This window comes from Bombus bifarius, unplaced genomic scaffold (assembly GCF_011952205.1).
Source record: "Bombus bifarius isolate JDL3187 unplaced genomic scaffold, Bbif_JDL3187 scf7180000008265, whole genome shotgun sequence".
NCBI lineage: Eukaryota > Metazoa > Arthropoda > Insecta > Hymenoptera > Apidae > Bombus > Bombus bifarius.
The window spans coordinates 663302-677649 of NW_022884550.1; the positions used below are offsets into that span (position 1 = coordinate 663302).

Consider the following 14348-nt stretch of genomic DNA (forward strand, 5'->3'; position numbering starts at 1 on the left):
GAAAAAATATGTCCGGGATACATCCGGACCACGGATGACGAATGGACACAACACTGATAATGTATGAAGTGCTACATTTAAAACTATGGTGACCGATTCGGGCACGGGGCGCGGCAGGGGCACAGAACGGACATAGTTCGGTTGTGTATAAATGAACTTCTAATCTTCACATGTTTGCTATCGATAACCAGTATAAATATTCACGCGATTCTTGATTATTCATTGTCATCTACGCCGTTTTAAATACGGTACTTATTGTTGGCCAAATAATTTTAATACTTTACGTTTTCTTTACATCTGTTTGTTTATAATATAAAATGTGTACATGTTAAAAAAGTTTAAAAAATGAATTAAAATTTCAAGGGTTAACTTGTTTAAATATTTGTTTAAGTAACAGATTAATTTTAGATAGAATGGAACATCAATCAATTGATTTTGATTGATGCTTTATGTTTAAAAAAATGATGTATTTAAGTCCGCTTAAGAGAAAGTAATCGATCAGCCAGAAGAATCTGATTCCTATCTTATCACAAATCAACATGAAGATAGCATTTGATGGTATTGACAGCTGTTATTACTATGAACCTTACGCAGAAAGATTGATACGTTAAAGAGTCTACATGAAATAATCTAATCACATTTTTCAGAGTGTTCTGTGATAAAAATAGATATCATTTTATAAGCTTACATCTTTTCGTATGAAATAAAGTAAGCCGTATACAAACAAAGAATACTTCACAAGATAAAATCCACATACTGCCATGATAATGTTATATTGTATTGTATTGTATTGTATCGTATCGTATTGTATTGATCGTCTCCTCTGACTTATCAAAAATAGATTAGAATGCCGAACGTAAGTATTCAAACTAAATCAAATTAAATACAATATAGTGTACAAGACTCTTCTTCTTTTTCTCCGTTTAAATTCTAATTGTTTCACAATCTTAGAATGTTACTCTACAAGCATTGGGAAATAGGCATATCAAAGAGATGACAATTGCGATATTTATCAGTGGGAAAAAAAATCACTGAAACGAGATAATGAAAGCTGAAAACGATTGAAAATGTATCGAACTGAACGCAGTGTTTAATTGAATGTTCGTAGAACACAACAGTAATGTGGTTTCAACAATTAATTTTGAGTATATTAGTTTTAAGTATAAATGGTCTCGTCCGACATCCAGAAGGTAAGGTTAAATCAGTTTTTTTCTGGTTAATTAAGTTCAAAATTTTATTTACCTACTAAATAATAAATAACAAATTAAAATAATATTTTAGCTGCGAATAGGAATTAAGTTTCTTTTAATTGAATTTAAACAAAAGTAATTTAAGATGCTAACATTAATCTATTTATTATTTCTTATTTGCAAATGAAATTTTATTTTTTATTTGGCTTTAATCGAAAAACGAATGATAATATACAAATAAAGAATTTTTCCGTATCTATTTCATTTTGATGTATTCATCATAGCTAATGGACATTATCAAAAATTGTAATTTACAGTAATTTCTCTGATTGAAATGTTATATTTGTGTAATAAATAACTAAAATAAATAAAAATCATAAATAAAAGATAACACTTCATTTGTAAATATCAGTTAATTTAATTATTCTAAATAATATATTTAGACTTACCCAAATAACAAATAATTTATTTGCGTTTTTTATTTGAACTCTCTATTTATATAATTATTTCATTGGAAATTTATTCAACATAATACTCAACATTTGCTAAGTATATTTTAAATAATAAAACTGCTTTTATTTTTCAATGAAAATAATAATGTTTACTATTTAAGAGATGCCTGATAAATGCTCTTGAGATATGTTATCAGCATCATCATTTTGAATATTTTTCCGGTACGTATAACGGGTTGTCGGTTTTAGTTTTCAAGGTATACATAAAAGTATGTTTGGTATCGTATGCGCTGCGTGAAACTGTCGATTTATTACCTCCTCATGATTTTTTTAAATATCTTCATAGTGACGTATAAACAATGAAAAAAATAATAAGAATTCCAGTCACTGAATTCCAAATGTAAAGGGATGCGTAAATAGGATTGGGCTATCTAAAGGATAGTAGCGGCGCAATACCGATAATAGCGCGACTACGTCAACACAATTATAATTTGGAAACACACACATACGCATACACAGACAATGATTATAATATCTAATCTACAATTTTGTATAGAACATGGAAAGGAAGTATGCACATATCTGATATTAAACATACTTTTGTGTACAACTTGAGAACTAGAACTGACCATCCTGTGACAGGACCTTCGCATATCCTTTACGCGCCCACCTACAGAAAAATTAATAACATCAGACCATGTCCCCTTTGAAGTCATTCTACTTTTGTCTGAAACATTTTTTGATACAATTAATTGTATCAAAAATATTTCAGCTTAAACACTTAGATGAATCATCCTGTCGTATGTATATGAAAAAGTTGTTCAGAATGACGATCTTGATAACATATTTCAACGGTATCGGAATCGATAAAGCGGTAATTATTCAGCAATTCAACCCAATTTTCTTCTGCTAATTGAAATTAATAGAGAATAAACTTCCTTTCAATTGTTCAATAAAAACAATATATTGTAATTATTTATAATACTTCTCTATATAATAAAATAAAGAATAACGAACTAATTCATCAACAGATATAGATGTGAATTCGTTTTCAAATGAAATTGAATTATGGACCAAGTTAGACTATGAGGGAGAATTGTTCAATGATATGATAAAATCCTTGAAAATTCCTACAGAACTTCAGAATTCTGACTGGAGATCTTTTTCAGCAAATTCTGATACTAAAATATGTACAATATGTCGAGGAATTTTAAAAACATTTTTCAATTTACGACGTAAAGGAATGTCAGAAGGAGATATAAAAGATAAAATAGTAAAATTATGTGTACTGCTCAATATTCAAACCGAAAGAGTTTGTAGAGGAGTTGTTGAACTGAACTTGGTAATATGTACATATGTAATTAGATTTATCAAAATATTTGACTATTAATGTATATATTATTTTAATTTTCTATTATTTTTATAGCCTATTGTTCTGTACATAATAGATTCAAAACCAAATTTAACAGCAAATACAGTTTGTGGCGTTGTTCTAGAATCAAAATCATGTCCTTTAAGCGATCCTGAATTTGATTGGAATATTCATGTTGATAACAATTCTAATGCAATAATTACTGATAATGAAACACAAGAGCAAATAAAAATTTTACAAATAACAGACCTACATTATGATCCTCTTTATGAACCATATGGCAATTCAATTTGTAGAGAGCCAGTTTGTTGTCGAAAAGGACAAAATGAACCTAACATGGCTTCATTTGCTGGCTTTTGGGGAGATTATAACTCCTGCGATACCCCATGGCATGCAATCACTGATGCCTTAAATCATATAAAAGATACACATCAGGTAATCTCTAATGTAACTAATTTAGTATAGAAAAAAGGAACAAAATCCAGCTAATGTCTGATTAATGTATATTTCATTTAGTATTCATAAGATATTTAACTAAAATACATATAATCTTAAAATCTTGCTTTTATTTTTTCTTCTACTTCAGTTCAAATCTAAATTAGTTATTGTAGATATCTATGCATAGTAAGATTTATACAAAAAATATTAAATATGGCTAAAAAATGGATTTTTAATTTTAATTTTAAATCAAATTTAATTTCATTCCCAGGATATAGATTTTATATATTTTACTGGTGATATTATAGACCATGGAGTATGGGAAACTTCAAAGGAAGGAAATGTACAAAGTCTTGTAAAAATTTATGAATATATTCATGATACTTTTAATGATACTATAATATATCCAATATTTGGAAATCATGAATCAAATCCTTTAAATCAGTAAGTTTATTGAAATTTCCAATGAAATTCTCTACTATACACAAAGAATATTTAATAACACTTGTATATAAATTTATCAGATTAGATAAATGATTCTATGTAAAATAAACTCACTCTTTTCTAAAAGATAAACAAAAATTTACATTCGTTCAATTAATGAAATTAATGTTTCTTTATTTATTGTGTTTCAAAATAAGATATGTTTTTACAAAATTCTGTATTTTCAAATTCATTCCCCGAGTTGTTTTGTAAATTTTCATTACAAACATTACGAAATTATACGAATTATTACGAAAATATTTTAGATCTGTAAATGAATATTGTTTTAGTTATAATTGACGATTTTCTGAATTATATGTAGGTTCGCACCAAAAAATATAACACAAGACAATTTATCTACAAGTTGGCTTTATAAATTAATGGCAGACCTATGGATTGCATATGGATGGTTACCAGAACATACTCGTTCTACTATACTTCAAGGAGGATATTACACTGTTGTCCCAAAAAGAGGATTTAGAATTATAGCTTTAAATAGCAATGTGTGTTATTCTTACAATTGGTATGTGAAATGAATACAATGCTATAATTGTATAAATTTTATTATACAGAATGTTACTAGCAGAAGAAAAAATAGTAGAAAAATAGTAAAATATGTATCAAAATTATATTCTATTTTATAACTTATTTTGTGATTGATTTTCTTCGTATTTCTTTCATTTATTATTTTATTATACAGGTGGCTTTGGTATAATCCGCACGATCCTGATAATCAATTACATTGGCTTGCAACTATTCTTTCTGAAGCAGAGAGGAATGATGAATTTGTACATGTTTTATCCCATATACCCTCTAATAGTAATAGCTGTTTTAAAACATGGAAACGAGAATATTTAAGAATAGTTGATAGATTTTCCCATATAATTAAAGCTGAATTCAATGGACATACTCATAATGATGAAATAGCAATATTTTATAATTCTGGTATGAAAGCAAAAAATGTTGCCTGGAATGGTGGTAGTATAACAGCTTATTCAAAATTGAATCCAAATTATAAAATATATATAGTAAATTGCAGTAATTATGTAAGTTGTTCTTTCATTCATTTATGATATGATAAAAAATTAACTGGATTATAAAAATGTACAAATAACTTTTTTTATTTTAATTTAGGATAAAAATAATGGCAAATAGACGTTCAAATTTCTTTTCTTACAGGAAGTAGCTGATTACCAAAATTGGATGTATGATCTCAGTTCTGCCAATAAAAATATCCATGTAAGACCAACCTGGTATAAATCATATTCTTTTAAAACAGAATATGACCTTCCAGATTTATCTGTTAAATCCTTAAATAATTGGCTCTCTACAGCAGCAAAGAATGAAACACTATTAAATAAGTATTACAAGTATGTTAGAATTATAATAAAAGTTATATCATGCAATATTATTCTATTATTGTACATTATATAGTGGTTCATTATATGGTTCATAGTACAAATCATCATACAATGGTTCATAGTAAAAATTCATTTTTTATTGTAGGAACTTTTACAAACAAGCAGGACCTAAATTGCAAGAAAGTTGTGATATGAACTGTAAGAAACAGTATTTATGTCGTATAATTGTTCATTCAAAAACTGAACTATGTGATAATATTTTAAAGAATTGAAATTAAAATTGAAATAAAAAATCAAATTTTGCTATATTGTAAGTTTAATATATTTGTAATATGAATTTTACCTAATTAAAATTTACAAATTCTTAATAGTATTAATGATCTTCATTTGACGCTTTACAAATCTACCCATTTTGCTATTGATCTATCAAAAACTTTTTCTGATGGAATTTTATCAAACACATTAATCTAAAAACACAATGATCGAGTTAATATATAATATTTAATTAAAGGACAATGTTTTAATTACCTGTTTTCTAACATAAATTAAAAGTTTTTCTAGATGTTCTGGATTGTTACATTCTAAGCAAAAGAACCTTCTCCATAATGCATTAGCTAGTACCTTGTCATCTGACATGATTCCTTCATCATAACCAACTATAGCTGCATTAAATTGATATGACAATTCTGCTACTTGTCTTTTTTTTGTTCTTGGAGTCATTGGCTAGTGATAAAAAATTGTAAGTATTTTACATTATGAGCTGATTAGTGGAAGTTAAATTTAATGAAATAAAAATGAAACTAGAGATATGAAACTTCTATATAAAAATAAATAAATTAAGATAAATTAGAACTAGATAACAACGCGCAATTTATTGATTACTCACACCAAGTAATTCTACTCTTATAAGAACATCATGCCACATAGCCTCGACCATTTTGCTTATAACTAATTTGCCCTTCTCTCCTTCAGCCATGAAACGTACCATTAACATCCAAACATGCAATTCTGTGACTAGGAACCAAGAGAAAAATGTATCTGGCATATTGAAACCTAATAAATAAAAATAATGATTAAATAATTACAAAAATTAATTCACTTAACCAAATCACATCAAATGGAATTAATAAGAAATTAAAGGCAATAACATGCCTTTGTAAAATATCGAATAATTGAGTCCATCAGGAATGTCACCATACAAATCATAACCCAATTCGTTTAAATGCTAAAATACAAAGAAATATAAATAATTATTACATTATTACGAATATTACGAATATATAGATATTATATTTGGAGACATTAAAATTACAATGAATAATCATACTCACAGTTTTTTTTTTAAAAAGATCAAGCTTATGTGACAATGTTTTAATTATTCCAATTTGACTTATTGGTTTAACTAAACTCTTAGACGTATGTACATTCTTATAAAAATGACAAGATTGAGGTCTGATTAAAAAGTTGATGCCACTATTATCAGCCAGCTTGCATTCTGTGATATATTTTAATGTCAACGCTAATGGTATCTTCTGTCATAAATATTTCATATCAACCATCAAATCAAGAAAGAATAATTTAATTAGATACCATAAATATAAAATTATAACAGTTACATTTAGAATTTATATTTTCACAAGACTGGATAAAAATAATACAACTAATAAATAAATGAAAAGACATAAGATTATAAGATATATTTAAACGTATGTATACATATAAAAATGATCCGTATATTATTAAAATTTATATATAATTATAGACTTACGTAAAGTAGATTATTAAATAGATCATAATCGATTATGTAGACACAAATACTATTACTATGAATATAAAACTAAATCAATAAATAAAAGTCACAATATTTCATATATAAAAGAACAAAATTTGTCAATAATCAAAGAAATTATTTATAATATGATAAATTAAAATTACTTATTATTTTTAAATATTTGAGGTTAAATTAACATCTCTTTATTATAAACGCAAATATACCTGTTTGAAAGTGAACGTTCTTACACAGTGCATCATTCTGCTATATATATTTAAAATCTCTCACACTATATAAAAGACATTTAACCTTTTATTTTTTAAATGAGAAACTAAATTATAACCCCTGTCTTCTTTTCAAATACAGAGGTATTTTTCACCATATACTCTTGAATACAAAGAGCGGCAAAGTTCGAAACAATCGCATTTCCTATGATCTTATTAAAAATGTTTTTTAAGAGGTAAACTTGTCCGGTTTAGACATTTAAAAATTATTAATCATGAAATATTTACTATACGTTAAAAATTATAAATAGTTCCTTAAAATTATAAAAATCTGTTATTTAATTATAAGTATCTCAACTCTGATAATTTTATTCTATACAGAAATTTTCTTTTACATGTATGTAATATAAATGTTTCAAACTTTTTACTTTAAGCTTCATTGAAGCTTTTATATATTGAAGACATTATATAACTATAGATAATCATATTCTTTACATATTAATTATATATGCCTATACATACATAAGAATCGTTTATGCGTTTCTAACAGATAAATAAAATTAATAATAATTTAAATATTTATATAGTAAGATGATCATTATTGACTATGTTTTTATCAAATTGAGAGTTCTGAATTCACCTGTCTATATAACTTAAAATATTAAATTAAAATTTCGAATATATTGGATAAGAATCACATTTATAAATATTGATATAAATTAGTGATACAGTATGCATATATGTATGTATACACATACTTTTCAGAAAGGTTTACGCATGCGTTTTCACGTTTGTCATATGTCCAAATTTTTAACTATGTATGTATAACTTGATGCCGCGTCAAAGATAGAAATAACTGAGTTGTACAAGTAAAATGTGAATTATACAGAAAGAAGAATTGTAAAAATATCCAAGAAGTTTTGTTAAAATGTACTCTATAAAAACACCCACTTTAAGAATCGATGAAGCTGATCTTAAATGTAAAAATGGTTGTGGATTTTATGGAAATGCCGAATGGGAAGGTTATTGTAGCAAATGTTATCGAGAGTATTTACAAAAACAAAGATCAGAAACAGAATGTAATGTTTGCGGACAGAGGTACGATTTATACGTTTATTGATCAATTTATATTAGGCCAATTTATATTATACCAAATTTTTTTTTTATTTTTAAAGCCATATGTCTATATGTAAATGTAAAAATTTTAGAAATGTTATTTTTTTATATTGTGAACTTTGCGATAACAATTACATTGCATTAAAATGATAATTAACATGGAATTAGGTTTCAATTGACACTAAATATGTTTATAATGCATGTATTTATACATGAAAAACAATTAGAAATTGTACTATTTAGATTTCATTCTTTTGTGCATCAAATTTTTTGTGCTTTAATATAATGTTATATTTATTTTCATGTAAAAGTTAATAATCTACTTATTAATTATTTCTTAAAATATATGGATTTGTATATTTTTTATATTTATTGCTACAATCTGATTAATGTTTCAGTGCCTCTTCTAACAAGAATGCAATTAGTGCACATCAAAAATATGAGGAAAAGAAAGTACAACAAGAGAAAAAGTATAAGTTATTAAATATATCTTTTCGTAAACCAGTTGCAAAAGGTACATTTGTCCTATAGTATATTTAGCTTTGTATTTGATTTTTGTAAAACATTTACTCAATATATATTAAAAAAAATTTAATTGTTATTTTATGTATACTTTCTTTTATCAGATTTTTTGTAAATGTTATTTACATTACTTACATTATTCTGAATGTTTTGATTTTTACTAAAGTACAGGGGTACCAAGAATTACTTCATGAATTAACAAAAGATAATCCTGATCTTGAAAAAGTAAAAGCTGACAACCGCGACCTAATAGGTATAATTGCTAAAACACCGGTAGAAAAAGATGTTAGAAAGTGTATGCACTCATTTATAATTGAGATACTGCAGAATAAAGATGTGAAGAGAATAGAGGAACTTTCAGAGATTACACAAACTTTTTATCAAGTATTTGCTAAACGTTTAGAAAATAGTGTTAAATATGCAGGTATTGAAAAAATAGATTTATATTAAAATGATCTAGACATTAACAAATTAGTGTCTTAAACACGAACATTTTTAATTTACTATTTCAGATATATCGCCAGAAGTTAAAGAAAAATTATTAGATTATGTAGAAAGATATGCAATGACTTTGCTCTACAGAATTCTGTTTTGTCCACCTTTTACAAACGACGAAGAAAAAGATTTGGCAATACAGAAGAGGTTCGCCTTATTCATAAATCAAATTAATAACATTTCAGATAAAATAGAATGACAATTATGATAATTACAGAATTCGGCAATTGAACTGGGTTAGTGGAAAAAATTTGGAATGTCGAATACATGAAACCAGTTCTGAAGTTAGAGAACTTGTTTATACTTCCATAACTGGTTTGTTATTAAAAAAGTTTTAATCAGTTATGTTAATTTCCAACATTTCCAATTATTGAATGTGTTAGATTTATTCACCAATTATTTGATAATAGCTTCCTAATTTGTTGTAGATTTATTAAATATGGATTCCGCAAAAGCTCCACAAGAAAAGCTTTCTTGCGTTATTTATTGTTGTCGAAATATATTTGTAATGTTACAACAATCTGTTGGTGGGCCTGCATCTGCAGATGAATTCCTTCCTGCCTTAATTTTCATTGTTCTAAAAGCTAATCCTGCTCGTCTTAAAAGTAACATCAATTTCATTACTAGGTTCTGTAATGCAAGCAGGTTAATGACAGGGGAAGGTGGATATTACTTCACAAATCTGGTAACATTTATTTTAATATTTATCAAGAATGTTAATACTATCTTATAATGAAACAATCAATGAATAAAAACAATTAGCTTTCCTTATATGACATTTAAGGTAATGAAATAACAACAACAACAACAATAATAATAATAATAATAATAATAATTTCAGTGTTGTGCTGTATCTTTTATTGAAAATTTGACAGCTGAATCATTAAATATGGACGAAAAAGATTTTAATGCTTATATGTCCGGAGAACGTGTACCTGCTAATACATGGGAATCTGCTTTAATGATATGTGAAGTACATACTACATTATTCTTTAATGATATTAAATTACTAATTAGTATAATAACTTTTAGTATAATTTATTTTCATGTATGTGCAGAGTCTGCACTTAATGTGCGAAGATATAACCCTCCTTGATGAAATGAAAGCCAAAACTGCAGAAATAATGACTGAAGCATTAAACTTAAAAGAAAAGATGTTACAATTTCAGGATGAAATGAAGTCAGAAGTGAACACGGTTTTAGACAGAACTCCATTGTTAATTACACATAGCCAAAGATTGCCTACTAATTTAGATTGTGAAGATATTGAAAGTTATCAGTTACCACCTCCAATTATTCCACAAGTAAGAAATCTTTTTAATTAACAAATTTTTAATTAAAAAAATCATTATAAATAGTTACTGGTAACAACAGGTCTGCCCTGCCACAATTAATAATTCCACACCACAAAACGACGTGAGAATTTCTTTAATAGAAGATTGTATTACACCATCTCCCACTTTTGATTTTCCTTCTTTCATTGGTGATGACAGTTTCGATGTAAGCAAAGCAGAGGATGAAACGAGTCTTATAAGTTTGGATACACAAAGTGATTTTGACACACAACAGGACAAATCTACAAATGAACTACTAGCATCTACCCATTTGAATTTACCATGTTCTACAGAATCAGAACAAGAAGATTATCACGGTTTCACTGTTCAAGGTTCAAATATACCTACAATACCTTGTAGTACTGGTGACTTATCTTTGAATACTACAGAAATGGAATGTGAAAATTATACAAGTTATTTTCATAATGTATAAAACAGATATATTTTAGTTGAAGTTTTAGAAACTGTTGCTTAATTACTATAAATAGATTATGCAATATTACACTGTCCAATACAAATTTTTATTTTGCGTTATCCTTCAGATGGTTTTTACAATCGGAATTACTTTATTACTCTCAGTTTAAAAAAAATACGAGTTCCCATAAAAGCACATAACATTGAGCAAAAATGAATAGAATACACACAAACACACACACAATGTAAATTACTTAATTATTTTAATCCTACAGATTTGTTCTAATAAAATATGGAGAAAAGTTTTTATCAAAAGGTTTGTCGATTAATTTTCTCATTACTCCTATATATTCTATATAAACTTAATAATTAAAACGTATATTACAAAAGTAAACTGTTAAAATTAATAATGTGTTGAAATTCTCTTATTCTTATAAGGTACTAAAATAATATTTAGTTTAACTGTATTATGATATAATTATTATTTCAAATATTCTACAATACTTTAACCAAAAGATAATCTTAACTAAAAGTATGTCAAATTTAATACATAAAACTTCTCCAATACAAGTATAGAGGAAGTAAATTATCTTTCTTCTGTAGTTTTGCATTAAAGACATCAAAGTCTGCTTTTCTTAATTTATTTAAATACTTTTGCAAACAAATTATTGGTAAAAAGATTAAATTTGCTTCTTTTCCCATACTATGTTTAAGAGAAATTGTCTAAAAATAAGAAAACTTTTATAGTATATTAAAATATAAAAGATCAAATGTAATCCGTTCCTTTCTTTCATTCTCTACTTTATCCATTCCATTTTAATTCTGCACTTGATATGTACTTACAGCATCTAGATGTAATTTTCCATAGGAAGCTACATCATATATTACATCTTGAAGATTTTTACTGGATTGGCCCTGTAATACAGCTTCTGTAGAAACACTGTGTTTCATTAAAATATCTTGTGGTAACATATTCACTCTTTTACTGGCATTATAAGGAATCGATCGAAGTAAGTTGACAATGCCATGTGCCTTCCCTAAATGACTGGCAGCATGATCAGCATTAATATTATTTACACCGTGTGCTTGTAAAAGAAGATAGTAAATGGAAGAACTACTGTATTCCGCATATTTTTCTATTTCACTCATATTATGAAATGAATAATCCCGAAGTTTATCAAGCCTTATATCAATTAAACGTTTGAAATAATGTTTAGAAAGAGAATGTTTCTGTAAAATCTGCAAAGATTTTTCTTACAATTATTATAATTTGTGGGACAATAAATAATACAGAGAACCAAAGAGATAAGAAAATAAGATCATACTCTATGTAACTCCAACATAACAGGATTTCTTGGAGGATTTCCTTTATATGTATTATTTATTGCATCTGACCAAAATTGTAATCTCATTTCTCCTATTCTATAATCACGCACTTGATCTCTTACTTGAGCTACTTCAACATTAAATGCACGAATTGCAAATGCGGCCGCTTCATTTTTGTTTGATAATAGCAATGTACACAGGAAGTTTTCATAATCATGTTTTCTGAAAGAAATTAACAATGTAAAAAGTAACAATTTATTTAATGACTTTCTATATATATATCCTTGATTATTTATTAATTGTTTTACAGCTTTGGGAAATTTAATGTTTTCTCAAAGTATAATTGTTAACATCTTCTCATTTATTTAATTGTTCACTTATATAATAACAAATAATGCTAGAAATAATATAACATTTAAAATGAACAGCATGTAAACATCTAAAATAACTATGACTGTCAACTACTATATATATATTCATTATCAGTAACTATAAAATACCTAACCAATTCCGAACAATACGTAGCTGGCGTTTGTTCTGTAGAACTTGAATGCCTTACACAAGTTTGTAACAACACGTTTTGTTTCAAACAATGATTTCTATTTACAATGGATATAATATTAGACATGTTCCACACTAAAAATGCAAATGACTTCAATAAAAGTAATTAAGTGAATAACATGTGAGAATCAGATAAATAATAATTGTTAACTAATATAGTCAAACTTAATATTAATTTAACAACGTATTAAAATATGCTGCCTTTATAATTTATTTAAAATGCACTACATATATATTCAAATCTTTTTTGAACTTCGTTTATAATAGAATTGAATATCAATGTGGTTTTTAAGTAATGATATATCTAATCCATAAATCTTTGTGAAATACAGAAACATAATATGTTGTATACCTACAAACTTATGTATTAATTTAGAAAATAAATGTACTGAGAACATTAATCTCTATAAACACAAATAATTGTTGTATAAATATGTTGTATAAATAATTAGATTAATAATTTTCATTGTTTTTCATTTAAAACCAATGTAAAAATTATGATATATGGAAAATTGTATAATCTGTCGTTATTCTGTAACTTATTGTATATCATATACTACTTAGCCTCTTAATAATTCTATATTCTGTTATCAACAACGTAACTCGAGATCCGCGTGCGCGAGGACATGACCATTTGTACGCTTACTACTACAATCATGAATCTTACTACTACATCTATGAATCGCTGCTAGAACTAGAGTTAATTATAGGTAAGAACACAGAGGGAGTTTGGTGTCACCGGCCACTATGGTTACGGTCATATACATGTATATATAAATATAATTCATCCTAAAATTTTAATAGTTTTCTACTTTAATTATATTAATAAAACAGAATTTTGTTCTGTCCGAAACAAGACTGCCAAAGATTATAATCTTGTTAGATAGTGTTGCTAATGATCTTCAATATCGAAGCAACATTAAAACCAAAAAGAAACATTATGTTAATGTTATACATATGCAATATTAAATAATAAGCTATACTTTATAATTTTCGAGTAAAAGATTAAACTAATTGTAAGTTAACATGCACTTAGAAAATGTTGTTATTAAAAGGTTATAAAAATATATACTATATATTAATTTTCAATTGTTTATTTGTTAGAAAAATATTTTTTAAATTTAAGTCGTGCAAAATATCTGCATAAACGTCTTAATGATTTAACAAGAAATAACTACTTTCTTTTTAAATGTTATGAGTAGGGAAATATTTCTATTAGCATTTAATATATAGTATAGTAAAATTTGACATACTCAGTTTTCGTGATGTCAAGTTCAGTTAAGCTTCAT

At 26.4% G+C, this 14348-nt stretch overlaps 4 protein-coding genes across 6 annotated transcripts; 2 read left to right on the forward strand and 2 right to left on the reverse strand.

Annotated features, from left to right (window-relative positions):
* The first annotated feature begins 381 nt into the window (after positions 1 to 381).
* Positions 382 to 5610, forward strand: LOC117211975 (sphingomyelin phosphodiesterase 1-like). Of its 2 annotated transcripts, XM_033456375.1 has the most exons (10): positions 382 to 558; positions 648 to 856; positions 952 to 1190; positions 2674 to 2984; positions 3069 to 3449; positions 3724 to 3896; positions 4258 to 4458; positions 4636 to 4981; positions 5115 to 5305; positions 5442 to 5610. In XM_033456375.1, exons 3-10 carry the CDS (start codon positions 1121 to 1123, stop codon positions 5566 to 5568), a joined length of 1800 nt encoding a protein of 599 aa, XP_033312266.1. In that variant the 5' UTR covers positions 382 to 558; positions 648 to 856; positions 952 to 1120; the 3' UTR covers positions 5569 to 5610. The 2 variants fall into 2 exon arrangements, with proteins under 2 accessions (XP_033312266.1, XP_033312267.1); XM_033456376.1 differs by lacking the exons at positions 382 to 558; positions 648 to 856; positions 952 to 1190 and adding an exon at positions 2494 to 2516.
* On the reverse strand, positions 5474 to 7469 carry LOC117211982 (ubiquinol-cytochrome-c reductase complex assembly factor 1). Of its 2 annotated transcripts, XM_033456387.1 has the most exons (7): positions 7292 to 7469; positions 6628 to 6825; positions 6449 to 6521; positions 6183 to 6349; positions 5825 to 6019; positions 5640 to 5763; positions 5474 to 5492 (listed from the first exon to the last, which is right to left on the reverse strand). In XM_033456387.1, exons 1-6 carry the CDS (start codon positions 7325 to 7327, stop codon positions 5692 to 5694), a joined length of 741 nt encoding a protein of 246 aa, XP_033312278.1. In that variant the 5' UTR covers positions 7328 to 7469; the 3' UTR covers positions 5474 to 5492; positions 5640 to 5691. The 2 variants fall into 2 exon arrangements, with proteins under 2 accessions (XP_033312278.1, XP_033312277.1); XM_033456386.1 differs by lacking the exon at positions 5474 to 5492 and having other exon boundaries at positions 6628 to 6828.
* Positions 7470 to 8090: 621 nt separating this feature from the next.
* Positions 8091 to 11267, forward strand: LOC117211974 (rab5 GDP/GTP exchange factor). The gene is made up of 9 exons (XM_033456374.1): positions 8091 to 8389; positions 8806 to 8921; positions 9096 to 9353; positions 9442 to 9571; positions 9642 to 9739; positions 9853 to 10109; positions 10266 to 10397; positions 10483 to 10728; positions 10799 to 11267. The coding sequence occupies exons 1-9, from the start codon at positions 8220 to 8222 to the stop codon at positions 11189 to 11191; spliced, it is 1800 nt and encodes a 599-aa protein (XP_033312265.1). The 5' UTR covers positions 8091 to 8219; the 3' UTR covers positions 11192 to 11267.
* Positions 11268 to 11629: 362 nt separating this feature from the next.
* LOC117211979 (NADH dehydrogenase (ubiquinone) complex I, assembly factor 6) lies at positions 11630 to 13478 on the reverse strand. The gene is made up of 5 exons (XM_033456380.1): positions 13412 to 13478; positions 12999 to 13134; positions 12498 to 12720; positions 12016 to 12411; positions 11630 to 11895 (listed from the first exon to the last, which is right to left on the reverse strand). Exons 1-5 carry the CDS (start codon positions 13455 to 13457, stop codon positions 11716 to 11718), a joined length of 981 nt encoding a protein of 326 aa, XP_033312271.1. The 5' UTR covers positions 13458 to 13478; the 3' UTR covers positions 11630 to 11715.
* Positions 13479 to 14348: the final 870 nt, after the last annotated feature.

Bases quoted from the DNA above. Each gene is read 5' to 3' on its own strand.
- LOC117211975 (XM_033456375.1), top strand. From the start codon at position 1,121: ATGTGGTTTCAACAATTAATTTTGAGTATATTAGTTTTAAGTATAAAT. The intron at 4,459-4,635 runs GTATGTGAAATG...TTTATTATACAG, and splicing joins GTGTGTTATTCTTACAATTG to GTGGCTTTGGTATAATCCGC. The intron at 4,982-5,114 runs GTAAGTTGTTCT...CTTTTCTTACAG, and splicing joins TAGTAAATTGCAGTAATTAT to GAAGTAGCTGATTACCAAAA.
- LOC117211982 (XM_033456386.1), bottom strand. From the start codon at position 7,327: ATGATGCACTGTGTAAGAACGTTCACTTTCAAACAG. The intron at 6,350-6,448 runs GCATGTTATTGC...TTTATTTATTAG, and splicing joins TTATTCGATATTTTACAAAG to GTTTCAATATGCCAGATACA. The intron at 5,764-5,824 runs GTAATTAAAACA...TTGTGTTTTTAG, and splicing joins TAATTTATGTTAGAAAACAG to ATTAATGTGTTTGATAAAAT.
- LOC117211974 (XM_033456374.1), top strand. From the start codon at position 8,220: ATGTACTCTATAAAAACACCCACTTTAAGAATCGATGAAGCTGATCTT. The intron at 9,740-9,852 runs GTTTGTTATTAA...AATTTGTTGTAG, and splicing joins TGTTTATACTTCCATAACTG to ATTTATTAAATATGGATTCC. The intron at 10,398-10,482 runs GTACATACTACA...ATGTATGTGCAG, and splicing joins CTGCTTTAATGATATGTGAA to AGTCTGCACTTAATGTGCGA.
- LOC117211979 (XM_033456380.1), bottom strand. From the start codon at position 13,457: ATGTTCTCAGTACATTTATTTTCTAAATTAATACATAAGTTTGTAG. The intron at 13,135-13,411 runs GTATACAACATA...TTGCATTTTTAG, and splicing joins ATTAATACATAAGTTTGTAG to TGTGGAACATGTCTAATATT. The intron at 11,896-12,015 runs GTAAGTACATAT...TCTTATTTTTAG, and splicing joins GAAAATTACATCTAGATGCT to ACAATTTCTCTTAAACATAG.